The sequence below is a fragment of the Pecten maximus genome, chromosome 6 (assembly GCF_902652985.1).
Source record: "Pecten maximus chromosome 6, xPecMax1.1, whole genome shotgun sequence".
NCBI classification, from domain to species: Eukaryota; Metazoa; Mollusca; class Bivalvia; order Pectinida; family Pectinidae; genus Pecten; species Pecten maximus.
Window position 1 is genome coordinate 15,403,743 of NC_047020.1, and position 16,187 is coordinate 15,419,929.

The 16,187-nt window shown below is 38.1% G+C and overlaps 2 protein-coding genes across 2 annotated transcripts; both read left to right on the top strand.

Annotated features, from left to right (window-relative positions):
- Positions 1-467: 467 nt before the first annotated feature.
- LOC117329077 (alpha-amylase-like) lies at positions 468-7,645 on the top strand. Its single transcript, XM_033886790.1, is given in 8 exon segments — positions 468-555; positions 1,465-1,595; positions 1,966-2,111; positions 2,343-3,402; positions 3,404-3,458; positions 4,154-4,375; positions 4,583-4,814; positions 7,201-7,645. Coding segments are annotated over 8 exon segments (2,139 nt in total). The 5' UTR covers positions 468-494; the 3' UTR covers positions 7,433-7,645.
- A 2,260-nt stretch (positions 7,646-9,905) lies between these two features.
- Positions 9,906-14,758, top strand: LOC117329078 (cytochrome P450 2F2-like). The gene is made up of 4 exons (XM_033886791.1): positions 9,906-10,368; positions 11,129-11,647; positions 12,004-12,444; positions 12,637-14,758. The coding sequence occupies exons 1-4, from the start codon at positions 10,017-10,019 to the stop codon at positions 12,813-12,815; spliced, it is 1,491 nt and encodes a 496-aa protein (XP_033742682.1). The 5' UTR covers positions 9,906-10,016; the 3' UTR covers positions 12,816-14,758.
- The last annotated feature ends 1,429 nt before the right edge of the window (positions 14,759-16,187 follow it).

The window sequence follows — 16,187 nt, forward strand, 5'->3', positions numbered from 1 at the left end:
AATATTTCATTTTAAGGCTAATGCTCCTATCTATATTGTAAAAACGTGTAAATGACTGTCAACTATCATATCAGGTCGATGTAAACTTAGATTTTTGTTTTATCTTTATAAGGCATAAATATATTAATATATTTCATTCATTTTTTTTAGGAAATATAACTCCGATATCAATGAGTGTGTTATGAATGTACATCAAGTTATCAATTTTGATGCATAAAATTTGTTCGATAAATCATTGTATCACTTATTGACCGTGGTTATCCCCTTATAATGGAGATCCACTCAAATCGATGCAATGTTATTGGAACTTTGACATATCATTTTACAATCTCTACATCTGTTTGGCTATATTAATCATTAACAAGTTGTCGAGTGTATAGACACTATGAGACAGATCACACGTGTCTACCATACAGAGGTTATCAGGGACTCCGCCGCACTGTCTTATCTTACCAGGACTACTTGATTTGGTCCTTCTTACCGTGAGGAGGAGAATGTTTGTCCAAGCGGCGTTTGTCCGAGCGGCTATTGTCCTCGCCATCAGCGCTTTCTATGGTAAGTTGTGAAGGGCTCTGCTGTCCACAAAATTGTATACCAACCATTTGGTTTATATACTGTGTTTACGTTCGTATGGAAATGCTACTTGCTTATAACTTAATGCTCTTTGAAGATACGTAGGTTCAGATAAGAAACGGAGATAAACAGACCACACAATTTGTTCCATTTCTGATGTGCAAAGCGCATTTTAAAACGCTGTTTTATTGGCAGATTAACGTTATCGTGGACCGTTTATTATCACTCAACCTCACGCATTACGTCAATTTCTCTATCCAATATAATAATATTATCAACACACTCTCATAAAAAAAAAATTAAAAATAAAACCTTTGGGTTGATATGGACCGAGGGCTAATATAATTGTAAATAGAAATGTCCATATGACATCAAAGTAAAACTCTTCCGTATATGGATAAAACGTTTATCTCTAAAGTGATACTATTGTCGATGTTAATCAGTCAATCAGGAACGTACATTCAATGTATCTCCCCGAGTTAATAAACTTACGGATTTTCCTTCTTATACATCTTATCTGATTAAAATCAGTATGACTGATCAGTACCAGAACTATAGAAGGGCTATATACACCATCTAGGATGTCACCGGGTGTAGACTTACGTGAAAGGAGAGGTAGCTCTAGAGAAGACTTTTCATACTCTCTGGGTAATTTATATATTTATTGAAGTTTGTCTAAACGTTAATCACAGAACATTAGACTACTCTATGTATATATTTCAGCAATTATCTATATCTTATACCCTGAGAAATTCCAGACAAAATATACGACAATAAATTCGTTTCCGAAGGCAACATTTTTTGAGTTGAAACAAGATGAGACATAAAAGCCCCCCATGCTCCACAATGTAATGCATTTGTGCGGGAATACTTTATTTTTTTTCCTTGCAGTCAAATCTGAATATACTGATCCTCACTGCTCGGGAAAGCAGGTTATTGTTCATTTATTTGAGTGGAAATGGACGGACATTGCAGATGAATGCGAACGGTTCTTGTCAAAGAAAGGCTACTGCGGTGTTCAGGTTTGTACACGGTAACAGAAGTTTGGCCACAGTACGAGTGGATATAGAGGAAGTAGAATATACTAATGTTGAATCTAGTTATATAGAATGATAATGATAATATTAATGATAACAAGGGGAAGGGTGGGTGGGTGGGGGTGGGGGGGGGGGGGGGGGGGGGGGGGGGGTGGGGGCATATCTGAATCTGAAGCAAGAAAAGAATAATAAAACTGCAGATAGATTTTTTGTTTTTGTTTTTGTTTTTTTTATAATGCATATACATAAATATTTAGTCGAAATTAAACCTTAAATAAAACATTATTAAAACATATGTGTTAGATAGTCTATACCTTACTATGCACGCATTACTCTGTGCCCTGTAATTGTTAAGGTGTCCCCAGCCAATGAGAATGCCGTCATTGACCCACGTCCTTGGTGGGAACGCTATCAGCCGGTTAGTTACAAAATTGCCACCCGCAGTGGTAATGAGGCCCAGTTCAAGGATATGGTCACCCGCTGTAAGAACGTAGGGGTCAGGTGAGTGACGAGTGACGTCAAGCAGATAGCATACGTCATTATTAAGTCATATTTATATCATGTAATATACTTTTTCAAACACAATATCTTATTTTGGTTTGTTTGACATTGTCTCCGTCTATCGTTTACGATCAAATGTATTGCTTCCTTTTACTTCATCATTTACGTTATTAAGAAATAATTCATTTAATCATGTATTGTTTATTCATTTATAATCTATTTCTGAAAAAGAATTTACGTCGATGTTGTCGTGAACCACATGGCGGGACTCGGCAGAATCGGAACGGGCACTGGTGGTACTCATTTTGACTCGGATAACTTCGACTTTCCTGGCGTGCCATACCGACGGGAACATTTCAATCCAAGAAGCAAGTGTCCTTCCGGCGATGGAAATGTCAACAACTACGGTGATCCAAACAACGTACGAAATTGTTTCCTGGTGGGTTTGACAGATCTAAACCAGAACTTAGAATACGTCCGTGACAAAATATCAGATTACTTCAATAAACTCATAGCTATGGGTGTGGCAGGCTTCAGAGTAGATGCTTCTAAACACATGTGGCCAGCGGACATCAAAGCAATCCAGGAGAGGACCAACGACCTACCTGAAGGCGGAAAACCATTCTTCTACCACGAGGTCATAGACCAGAATGATGGCGCGGTGAAGGTCACAGAGTACGAGCCGTACGGTTACGTCACTGAAATGAGGTATTGTCAAAAGATCGCCTGGGGGATCAATAATTTCGGTCAGTTGAATAACGTGGTCGATTATGGATGGGGAATGACAGACTCCGCTCATGCTTTCATATTTGTAGATAACCATGACAACCAGAGAGGTCATGGTGGAGGAGGAAATCTCATCACACACAAACAACCACGAAATTACAAATTGGCTCAAGCGTTTACATTGGCTAATAACTACGGCTTTCCACGCGTTATGAGCAGCTATTATTTCCAAAGCACGGACCAGGGACCACCTCACAATGGCGACTTCTCTACTAAGGATGTAACAATCGATGGGGATGGTTTATGTGGAAACGGATGGGTGTGTGAACATAGATGGTCGGCTATTGCAAATATGGTTGGGTTCCGCAATGCTGTAGCGGGGACAGACGTCAATCATTGGAGGGATGAGAATGACCAGGTATCTTTCAGCAGAGGAAATAAGGGATTCTTTGCTATGACAAAACAAGGACACATGGACGAAACGCTACAGACGGGACTTCCGGCTGGGCAGTACTGTGACCTTATCACCGACTGTAAGACTAAAGTCACTGTCGACGGAAGTGGTGAATGCTCACATAGTCATCAGTGACAACGAAAATCCTATACTAGCATTCATCGTTGGTAAGTTGTGAGTAACTGTTGAAAATTATGAAATAAACACTATTAATAGTGTATGCTACACATAGTCAGTATCTCCAATCATTGATGAGTTATTGTTATGAGTAAAAACTGATTTCCCAAATATCCTTACAGTGACCGTGATATAATCATTTAGGCCTGAAACAGTATCTCAACAAACACTTTTATATCGATCCAACAAGGCGGAAATCAATTCTCTAAAATAAAGTACTCCCATCGTTATCTTGTGAGAGCCCTTTCAAAGGAGGAGATTTAAGAACTATCGAATTAAGGTAGTAAAATGTGAAAGTAAAGTAGTATCGATGAAACATATCCAGATAAAACAAACCAATCTCATGCAAGCCCTTTCAGAAAAGATGGTTTTGGTTTTAATTTGGAGAACTCAATTCACCATCCCTATCTGAAACGGGTACTTATAGAGAACACATTCCTAAATAAATACATCCAGTGATATTTTAGATTTTAGCTATTTAATTTATCACATTGCTTCCAATATGTATGAGATCTATAATGTACAAATCCACAAATGTTCTATAAACAACTAACGAATTATCACTTTACTTCAATTTTTGAATCAGAGATTTATGTTAAACTGAAAATAGAGTTCCGATGCTTTGATTAAAAATAATGAAAAAATATTCCATAAATAGAAATATGCTTATTCTCAACTCAAAAAGGTGGGCCTTCAGAACCTACAGAAACGCACGGCACATCCGGTGGTAACTCCGGCATCACAGCTGGGCATGCTGTCACTTCTGGTCCTGTTAGCACTTCCGCTTCAGTTACCTTTGGTCCTGCTCCTACCGGATGGGCAAGAACTGTTATTTTAATACAAGCAGAAACCAGGACAGGACAGAACGTCTTCCTTAGAGGAGGAATTGATCACAGCCACCGAGACGGTAAAATATTCAATGTTTGATTTGGACCAATATATATTGGAATATCTAATCACTTATTTATGAATATAGAAAACAAATTCTTTTAGATTCTACAATCATTCAATTTCGAACAAACTAGTTATCAAACTAACCACTGACAAAAAGAAGCTTTATCTCAGGACGTAAATCAAGGATTTAACAAACTTGTGTATCTAAATGGTCCTATAGGTTGCACCAACCAGGCGTCCTCCAGTGCGTGCGCCATTCCAATAAAAAGCCGCGATATTGGTACCGGTGACCATTATGCTGGATACAACGCGTGGCGACAAGGTGACCATTTTCTGGACTGGTACGGACCTGAGCCGGGTCAAGGGTCATTTCACGGGGCGCCAGCAAAGGGTACCCCAGCCGTATGGACAACCAACCAACCTGGAGGTCACGGCTACACGCCCTTAAATACGTATGTATATCGAAGGGAGAATTTTGTTGAATTCCTCTGGCTTTGGTTTCGGATTGGAGATTTAGGCATACTTTATTTTAAAATGTTATCAGAGAGGACAGACAAATCTTTATATGACCAAATCCATTTTTTACCCTTATCAGCATCTGGCAAAATCACTTGCAATCTTTTAACTATTAAAAGCGAAGCCTTCAGAGACTATTTCGCCATTTTTCAACTTTCGTTTTCAAAAGTGCAACTGTCCTTAACATTTTCCGATCATAAAAGGACATCCACCTGTGGTTGCGAACCGCTATAGAAGGACTGGTAGACTACTTTTATTGTTATTGATAGTGTATGTGTTGAAGATATTCCTACTACCCAAATAGGGAAGATGAGATGAAAAACAAAGTTGAGAATTGTTTTAGAAAGTTCAGGTCTTTGGCGAAAGAAGGGTTTAGTGTAGTTTAGTCTTTACCCATCAAACCTGTACACAATAGATGTAAACAGAGTTGAAATTGTTATCTGAAATGGTTTTCTCTCATATTTCGCCATGTTGGATAGAGTTTGCCCATGTAAGATAGCTATGTAAGATAAATCTATCTTACATAGCATTTCACGCGCGCGGATTAATCTGCGTTCAAGGGGGACAACTCTCACAACGTCGTCTGCTTGTGTTCACATCCGACAGTCCTTATCGTCGGTGTCGGTTTTGAAACGTTGGACTTAACTATAAAAATACATACATTCTTAGATAAATATATATCATATCAGCAGTAAATCAATAGGGCTACACGGTTAAACGATTAGACATTTCGTCTGAGCGAACATATAACTCCGTTACTGTAACAAACAGTTAGACTACGCCTCAGGCCTGTTGTAACAGTTACAGACAAATACAGACATGCCTACCCGACAGATTTGTCATTTGTCATTAAAAACATGTAAATACACGCAATCACCTGGCAATGACAGGAAGTAAAATAAAAGCCATACATAAAAAAATATAAAAAAGAAAATGTCAAACGTCACAACCTATGAAATGGTTCCGTTTGCGTCAGCAGAGGGCCCTGGAATTTGTGTACTCTACTGTACTGTCAGTAACTGTTAGGCCTACTCAGTAAATTGTGTATTTGGAAGTTGGGAATTGGCTCTTAAATGAACGAACATTCGGTAAAAATGACACCCCTCGATGTTCATATAAAAATATTTATTTTAATTGTAACTCAGAGTCTATATTTGTGTAGAGTAACCATGAAAACTAACTGCCATCCTAGCCTTTCAATATGATCATCGTTAGCCTATCGACTGACCTACCTTCGTCATTCCATCAAGACAACCGGTTAAACACATATAATCCTATGTCACAGAAAAGATCGAATACTCGTATAGAGTCACTGTTCGCTGGTTCACACACGAAGTTGCCAAAATCACAGTGAATTTAAAATTACCAGCCACGAAACATCGCCGCGTCATGGCGATCGAGATCGACATCACTCTCAATATCCTTGAACTATGAATGGAATTCCAATGACAGTCGTGACGTCATGCAGTGACGTGGTATTTTATAAAAAAAAAATTTTGACTTGACATGTAAAAGTACAGTGTGTTCTGTGAAATGATTAAATATGTCGAGGTGCAAATCAAATTATATGTGAAGTTGGAAAACTCATTTCAGCGTTGGCTTTCAGTATTGTTGATAGAACTTCTTTTTCTCGGATGTTGACAATTTGATCACGGCCACGTAAAAGTCGGTCAAGTTACGGTAATTTTTATCGGCGAATTGTTCATTCGTTCATCACTTAACCACAAAATGAATGAAAATTGTGTGCAAACATAGTTTGCCAATATAGGGTATGATCTTTCAGAATATCACAAGTATATTTAGTAAAAACGTCAAATAAAGAAATTAAAAAATTGAAGAAAATGGATGGCTGAGGGACACTTTCGCCAGAAATTCGGTAATGATATGAGAGAATAAGACTCTTTCATTATGTGTGTATGTAGGATAGGGATATTCCACCCTCGGGATCACAAAATGTGGTAAAACCCTCGGCAAGCCTCGGGTTTCACCACATTTTGTGACCCCTCGGGTGGAATATCCCTATCCTACATATACACATATGAAAGAGTCTTATAGTCATTACCGCGTTGGTATCGTGGATTGCATCCATGCTGAAAATAGCCAAAAACGAAGGCCGATACTAATGGTAAGTTAAAGTCTTCATCACCCAGTGCTATCTTGGGCAGAAAGCGTCACTCTCCAGTAATAAAGAAGAATGTTCTTTATAAGAGTTATCTAAACCAAAACAAATGATTTACGGCCAGTGGTAATGGATCATGAATGCAGTGTCTCAGTTCAAAGTGCGTTTGTGATAAGTTTTTGCACACGATGTTACTTTTATAGGTATGGTCAGCACTACTGGTTGGTAGACGTGGATATGGACTGTTCCAAAACCGAGAACGGCTGGTTTGAGATCAAGGCCCTAATTAATGACAACTGGGAACATGACATGCGCGTAAGCGGATGTGGCACTGAGACAGCCCCTTATGCCTCCAACAATCACTGGGTTAGATGTGGCTCCAAAAACGTCTTACATTTCAATAGTGGCAGTTGTGAAATATCGCCTGTCGCATGATTCATTAAATAGGTAGCACGAAATGTCTCGGTTGTATTTTAAATAAAATTAATCATGTAAGCACATACATTGCAAAACATGCGTTAGTCTGTGGGAGTGTTTTAGTGGTTAAAAAGCCTATTTCCCCTCATACGGGAGAGTATCGGAAGGGTGAGCCTTATTTTATTCCTGCTGTTTAACATGTGATTGGTAAATATTTATAGTGTTGCTCTGTTTGTTTGTTTGTTGTTTTTTTGTTTGTTTGTTTGTTTGTTTTTTTGTTTGTTTTTTAGGCGGGATCTGGTTTCTCAAATAAAAAAGGGGAATATATTTGGTGGTTAATTACACATCTAGATCATAGTGGGCTAATTCATTTCACTTAGGGATGGTCGGACGGCACAGTGGTAACACCCTTGCTGTCCACCCGTTCGGGTGTGAAAAGGTGTGTGGTAACCTGCCCGATCACGTGAGTTTTTCGCCGATATCTGACCTGTAAAGCGAGAACAGTGAACAACACGCGTCTCCGAAACTGATTAAGTGCACGAGCAAGCAACCACTGCATTCGACGTTGGCGTCGCCTCTGCGTAAGTGGTGGACCAACATAGGGACGTCCTGGCCTTACACGAAACTCCCGCAGCCGATTTCTTACCGTTCCCTGACACATTGACCGACCAGAAGTGCCGACAAATTGACGTGTCGTCTCAGCCGCCGTCTGGAATCGGTTACAGGGGTGCGAGAAGCATATGCCTCTATGTTGACGCCGCATTACCAGAGCAAAGACCCTATCCCTATCGACTTCATTCAAACGCAGCATTTCGCTGTGTAATCTTTTCGAAAAGAAATGTTGTGTAACCATTCCATTGTTTGATTTGTAATGATTTACCAGTACATATGGTGCAAGAGTACCTCAGATGCACGCTTTCTTGAAAAAAATGACCAAACCGATTTCACCCCGCTATTATACGTAATAAAGCTGTTCATATATGTTTTATTTATCCAAAGTTGTAATATGAAATCATTTTACGTAGAAACATAGTCCTCTAACTTGCAACAATCCTTAAAATTTGAGCAAAAACACAATTGTTTTACATGCCGCGCCCGAAGTGTGCCGATGATAATGACGCATAAGTAGAATAGGAAATTGCTTCTTCACATCGAGTCGCGTCTGTCACTTGACCCTGTGACGAACAGTTGTACTTTGTCACAGAAACACGTACACTTACCTCCTTAGATAACAGGTTATAGAGAAACGCATCATAGAAGTATGTAATGAATAAGGTATGTGATATAGGTCACGCACATCATACAATGAAGAATGTAAACAAACAGGTTATTGATCAGCTGATAACTGGAATAAATATGAAACACAAATGTATAAGCAACAGATTAGATATATAGTAAGATATTTGCTTTTAATCGAAGTTTATTAATTAGTAATGGTCTCTTCAATGGTTTCACAGTAAGCTCGCACAATACGGACGGAATCTCAAGACTACTGCCGACGTAAAACCATTTTATCAACCCATGTATGGTTCGTTGGCTGAAAAATATCAACAGGAAAGCAACAGGTCACCACATATCAGGTTAATTGCTTGTTTGATGTTGTCAGGAAAAACTTGTGTAGTGTTTGTTGTTTGTTGGGGGTATTGACAGGAGAAAAAGCATCACTCCATGAAGTATTTGGTTGTTGTTGGGGGATATTGACACGACAGAAAAATTCACAACCCATTGTATTATTTAAATTTGATAGTTGGGAGTATTTACAGGAGAGAAAAAAATCCAACGCCACATGTAAAGTCGTTGGTTGGATGACATTGACACGAGAGAAAAGCTATAACGTCATGTTGGATGTTTTGTTATTTAGTATTTTCTAAAATCCTATAAAACAATAAGGTCATAGCTGGACGGTGCCTATGTGACTGGGGTTAAGTGAACGCCATTCACAATGCCTGTCATTCATGCTGACTATGGAATTAGTACATGTATATAACAGTCATGAGTCTGACATAATAGCAAATATTCAGGTCTTAACATGAGACAGTATCAATTAACATTTTACCATTTGCACCCAAACTTCCCTCCGGAAAGTTTTCTGTAAAAAAATATAAATCAACAGGAATCTTGTAATTTAGTATCGGCATTAGTGTTGATATTTTTTAATCAATAAGGATTGTTAATCATAAAGATAGAATTGATCACGACATTATTTTTGTAATATATGCGTCATATCTAAGCTGTTTCATTCAATATCATCACTACCACCCTTATCGCAATCGTCAACAATTCTAAGTACTAAGATAGGTTTTTTCTTAGAATCGTAGTTAACCTTTTCAAAAGCATGTCAATGGTCACGTTTGCTACACGTATATATCATTCTTCCTCGTAGGCCCACAAGTGTTTTGTAATTGAAATCTCTGCACATTTCATTCTCGATGTAATAACATCAACAGGAAACTTCTTCCGGTATATTCCCGATATTCTTCCTGTTTGTCAACGAGCGGTCTATAATAGTCCCGGGTGATGATATTCTCCTATAAAATATACTCATCGAAGGTCTGCACCAGTGTCTGTGTTGATATAGAATTGTCGACATAGATGAGACAGTATGTGGATACAACACACAGTATCGGACTACCTGTACCAGATAGCCTTGGTGTCCACAGTCTTCCTCCTCGGTAAATACTACATAGGATGGAGAAAGTGGTCCAATGTTCCCCCGGGGCCACAACCACTACCCCTCATAGGGAACATGGGGTACTTCAGATCCAAAGATAAGTTACAAACGTTTCGGAAACTTAGAAAGATTTATGGTGATGTTTTCAGTCTTCGTGTTGGCGGCAATTTATTTATTGTGTTCAACGGCTATGAAACTTTAAAGGAAGCATTTGTTAAAAATGGCGATGTTTTCTCGGACAGACCAAGAACGTATATTATGGAGCTGATGTCCAGAGGGAGAGGTAAGAGAGACATTTCAGAGAATACTTTTAGTAACATAGCTTTTATCAAACTATCGAAGAATGCATCTACAAAACTGAAATCTACGTCAGCTTTTTGTTTACAGTACACAGTGTATAACACACAAACAGGGGACATTGCTAGACCTCCGTTTGACATCATATGATAGATATATACACAATTGAAAAAATACAACGACGATCACCACTGTACATCGACAAGAAACATCACAATACTTGTCCTGTTATAGCCCGGGCACGTTGTATGATGCAGTCTATATTCATTATTCGGCATATTATTAAATTCATTTTAACAGATATATTCCAATGTCTGTCTTTTGTGAAACCCTCGCACACAGACAAGAGCATCACACACACTCTTAAAACAATATGGTAACTCAGCATGTTGACTATAAGCATACATACCCTAATCCCGGAAAGTCCCAGAATATGACATTGACACTGGTACATACAATGCTAATCGATATAGATATTATAATTGGAAGGCAGGAAACACGCTGACTTTTATTAGGTTCTTGTTCTTCCGGCAATATATTTTTTTTCGAAAGAGTCGCTCATGACCATTCTAAATGATAGGCAAGACGTTTTATAGAAAATTAATAACAAAATACAAAATAAAGAACTCATTCCCTTTCCATGCTTCATATCTATCCCTCTATTATCTTAAGATAAATTATACCCTCATGGTTGAAGTATTCTGCATGTCAAACTGAAATACACCTGGTTTTTTTTTTAATTGTAGGCATATCCGGGAGCTCGGGAACGACCTGGAAAGAGACCAGGGCATTTACCATCAGCGCTCTCCGAGATTTTGGATTTGGAAAAAGGTCAATGGAAGCGAAACTCATGGAAGAGGTTGAGACGTTTTTAGCTGTTATAAAGAAAACAAATGGAGAACCATTTGACATAAAGAGTGTCAGTTACACAAGTGTGTCAAATGTCATCTGCAGTCTGATATTTGGCCGTAGATTCGATCATGGTGACGAGACGTTTGAAACCCTTCTGGAATTATTGGACCAAAATTTTAAACTTGTTGGGCAAACTGGTATTATTGGTATTTTCCCGTGTTTAAGATATTTACCGGGGGACATGTTCGGAGCAAAACGCTTGATAAAGAATACTGCTAGAATTAAAAAATTCTTCGTCGAACAGATAGAGTCTCATAAGGAAGGCTTTGATTTAACAAATATCCATGATTTTACTGATGCCTTTCTGAAAGAACAGAAAAATCACGTAGGCGAACCCAACACCATTTTTACAGGTAAGAGACGGGTACAGTGTCCTGTTAATATGAGATTTTGTGAAATATCATAACTGGTCTGTAGATATTTCATATTATTAGCGTTCGTTTTTGTCAATTAAAAATGTATTTTTTTTTATTATAACAGGAATGTTTCAAATCTAGATAAAGCTTTAGTATTTTGACGGTATATGTTTATTTTCCTTTTCGTAAATAAGCATCACTAGAATACCATGTTTTTGATGTCATATACAACCTAAATAAGACTATAGGTTTTACTGATGTGTAAATACAGAAACAATTTTGTTAGATATATGTATGCAAAGGTGTACCCAAGCTTCAAAATAAATGTAGCTCTATTTTCGTGTCTATTTCAGATGACAACCTCACAACATTAATCGGAAATGTGTTCTCTGCCGGAACGGAAACGACTGCGACAAGTATCCGATGGGCAGTACTCTACCTTTTACATTACAGAGACATACAGGACAAATTAAGACAGGAAATAGATCAAGTCATCGGAAGGTCTCGGGCGCCATCTATTTCCGATAAACAAGACATGCCTTTCTTCGAAGCCTTCATTATTGAAGTCTTACGTCACGCCAATGTAGCCCCTCTCGCCGTGGCGCATGGAGCCGCCCAGGATACAATGTACAAGGGCTTTTTCATTCCCCGTGGGTCTATTCTAGTCCCAAACCTCGACTCCGTCATGAATGACCCTAAATTGTTTCTCCATCCGGAAACATTCTGCCCCTCACGGTTTATAGGGGACGACGGAAGAGTCACGGGCTGTGACAAAGTCACAGCTTTTTCTGTTGGTAAGTGAACAAATCCTTTAATGAATACAGCACGGTCGTAAATAGTGACTTTCTTCAGTTACTAAGTTTTCATCATATTTTATCTTATAATACTATACAATCTCTCTCAAAGCAGTCATAGGTATATGCCCCCTGTTTTACTACCGAAGTTTCTGATCATGTCCTCAGTTTAAATTACGTTGCTGATTTCAGGAAGAAGACTGTGTCCCGGGGAGACGCTAGCGAAAATGGAACTCTTCTTATTCCTGACTTCTCTTGTTCAGAACTTCCGGTTGCTTCCCGAGGACCCAACTTGTCTACCATCATTACAGGGGTTTATGGGAATGACAAAATCTCCCAAACCATTCAAACTACGAGCAATTAAACTATAGATATACATTTTATATACTTGCGTCGCTTATATGACATGTTGTATATAACAAATGGGTGTTCCTTATGTGAATTGTGTTAAAAAAACGTCTCGTTTCATTGTGTACTACAAAATTTCAGGACTGTAACTCAACGAAAGTGCATGAGATAAATAACATTTCTATTAATACCTCAAATTTCCAAACTATTTAGAGAATTAAATTGAACACATAAAATACATCATTCTTTCCTCTTTTTTCTTAGTGTCTTTTCATCGCACTTTTATGTTATTCATGTTGTTATCGTGAATAATTTTGGAATACTGTTAAGACGGAATATTCCAGAAACATTTTTTTGCTAAGTTTTCTCAAGCATTGAACTGTTACCAGATGCTAGTATCGACTATTATTACTAGTATTATTGACTCTAAAATTATTTTAATGAAAGTGGTCCTGACAGTAGGTGAAGGACATTTCGTTTGAACGGATTCCATGTCTTATCGGTCAGATAAGTGTCTCTCGGTAGCAGACAATGTTCACAGGGGCTTGGTTTCGAATTTTGAGTAAGATAGGCAATTGACATAAGATGATAACCACGACATTAAAATCCAGTCTGTATACACATCCAAAAACAATGTCGATACCCCCGATTTTTGAAAAATGCTGGACTTTTGATGTTGTCTTATACTTGCATTTCTCAAAATTCGAACACGAGACCTTGTGACGACAATGACAAAATTCGAAAACGAGCCCCTGTGACGACATTGACATTTTGGTAATTTTGGTATCTGGATTTGCTCTTAAAATAATTTTGTGAAAATTAGAAACCTACATTCCTTATAAAAATGTAGCGTCATAACATATGAAACTGCTTTATTTTTGTGGTTGCTTATATGCCTAAATGCTAAAAAAATTAGAAGGCGCTCTAGACCTGTAGATACCGAAAGTAAATTGAGAACACTTGGAGCTGTATAAATATACTCACCGAATCACTGTAGTAAACTGTCTCATAACTACTATTTGGTTTACTTACGCCATATATAGGAAACGCAACACATAATATAAATACTATAAGTATATACATTGTAATATATTCCCGTCTTAGATACAAGTATCTGATAAATTGTCATATCTGTACTTATATATGTGATAGGGTACATACTGTATACGTACAATGCTATTGCCGACACTTATTTTGTTTAATATGGCACAGACTGTTCATATGGGCCATTTTAATTAACACGCTGTCGATATAGGTCGTTTTTATAAGCACGTTAATGGAACATATGGAAGTGTTTCTATTTTTTCGGTATTTGCAGCAATGTAGTTTCAAAACTAATATTAAGGAAATGCGATTTTCTCTCACCATCAGTGTATGTCAGGAAGTATTAACATATTCAAGCATGTGACCTGGTGTTAACCTGTGGAATCTATAGAGGTGTTCTATGTATGCCCCTTGGTATTCTATTGAAAGACTCCATATGATCAATAAATAAATATTTCATCTTCCAATCATGTATGTGTTACAATATGTGATGTATGACAATGGAATTGTATATGTCTCCATCGAAGTGCTTCACATTCTCATTAAAATCATGGCTCCTCTTCTACTTTTGTACTTTAAAACAATATACCCTGGTTTCTACCACATTACGCTGTGTTACTCCACTCTCAGGCCATGTAAAACTATTGTGACTGTTTAATGTGTTTTTCATATTTCCCTAGTGTAATATAACCTTCCGGTATTTTGATTGATCTAGAATTCGAACTTTGACCCGAACTCTAATTGTTTTCACGTTCCCCTTTGATTCAAGCTGATGTTATTGTGGTAGGAACAGGTCACACGACTCGTCATTTTTTATATGTAATTTATTTCACACTCGTAAGTATACATGATGTAGTAGTAAATTGGTGTGATTTAACAAGATTTTGAAACTGGAGAAAAATAATAAAAACACACAATGAAAGTGTCGTCCAGTTACTTAATTGATTTAAAATGATAAAAATATGCGTTATCGGTGTTTTACGTCATTATTCATGTTGTTAACTAAACCGGGGAAAGAGCATAATAACACACCAACGCTATCCTGGGACGTTATAATTTCTCTTGACAATCACTTTTTAGTTTTGGATGGAAAAGAACATTTTGTAAATCAATATGTATTTCTTAAGACCGGAACTCTTTAATTTCATAATCAGGCTGCGGTGTTTTTGTTCTATCATCGCTAAACAAAATTTCAATATTTTCTTAAATAATTATATGAGAAATCTGGTTATCAGTCTGGTACGCATAAATGAGAAATGGTCAAAGAGATATGGCGCATGTTGATCATCTTCGCTAGCCAAGGCTTTGATTACGTTACACTCCACGAACCCTGGGCAGATATAGGCGTCAGTTCTGGCCCTCTAGCGGAGATTCGAAATTACCACCCTTTACGTATGAAGTTTTCGACCAATCAAAACGAACGTTACCGATTTATTTCATCTGTGATGTTTAAAAACACACAAGGAGGCTTATGTCATTTTGATGAGAAATGTGATCAATGACTTCTATCAATTGATCAATCACTGCGAATGTTTCCCCAAAGATTGTATGTATCTGTATTTAGATAAAATACCATGACATAGTCGACAATGTAGCTCTGCACTGGGCGCCGCAATTGTTGTTTCCTGTGAAACCAAGCCTGAATGTAAAACGCAATTTGATTGGGTGCCCTGGGATTCCAGGGCGCGACGGTTTTGACATGCTTTCATGGACATATGTATAGTGTCAAACCACAAGCTATTATGTGGTTTGGTCAACAGCGCATGTGCGTTTTCAGACCTGCCCGGGCAATATCATTTAGACGTTATTGGAAGGCAATACACGTGTAAGTGAATACCTATCGTTATTTCAATGTCAGTATCTTTCTATGGGTACCATATTTGAAGGAATCGCGATTTCTGGTAATACCACAAATGACGGAAAATAAGCGTTTGCGGGTAATCGGCATGCTTAAGGTTGGAATGACCTAATATGGCGCCGCACAGCGTTTCCATATGCATATGAATACCATATACTAGCATAGAGCCTTTCGTAAGACGTTATCGACAATGTGGCACAACTCGGGATACACCGCGTTCAAGGCGTCTGCATGTGACGTCATGTCAATAGGACAATCACATACGGTTAACGCATCTTAGAACTCGTTTCCAAACGGCCAGTTTAACGTCTAGAAGCATTCGTGGACTAAACAATATCCACCCAAGAACCGTCCGTAACCGGTTGAGAGAACACGAAATTAGGCCGGGACGCCACGCCATAAGTCTGTATTGCTTCACCGTCATAGCCAAGAACGAGTAACGTGGTGTCGAAGGCATGTCCGATACACCCAACGCCAATTGACATGTACTTTA

Coding starts and splice junctions, on each gene's coding strand:
- LOC117329078 (XM_033886791.1), top strand. CDS start 10,017: ATGTGGATACAACACACAGTATCGGACTACCTGTACCAGATAGCCTTG. Junction 11,648..12,003: donor ACCCAACACCATTTTTACAG/GTAAGAGACGGG, acceptor TGTCTATTTCAG/ATGACAACCTCACAACATTA. Junction 12,445..12,636: donor AGTCACAGCTTTTTCTGTTG/GTAAGTGAACAA, acceptor TGCTGATTTCAG/GAAGAAGACTGTGTCCCGGG.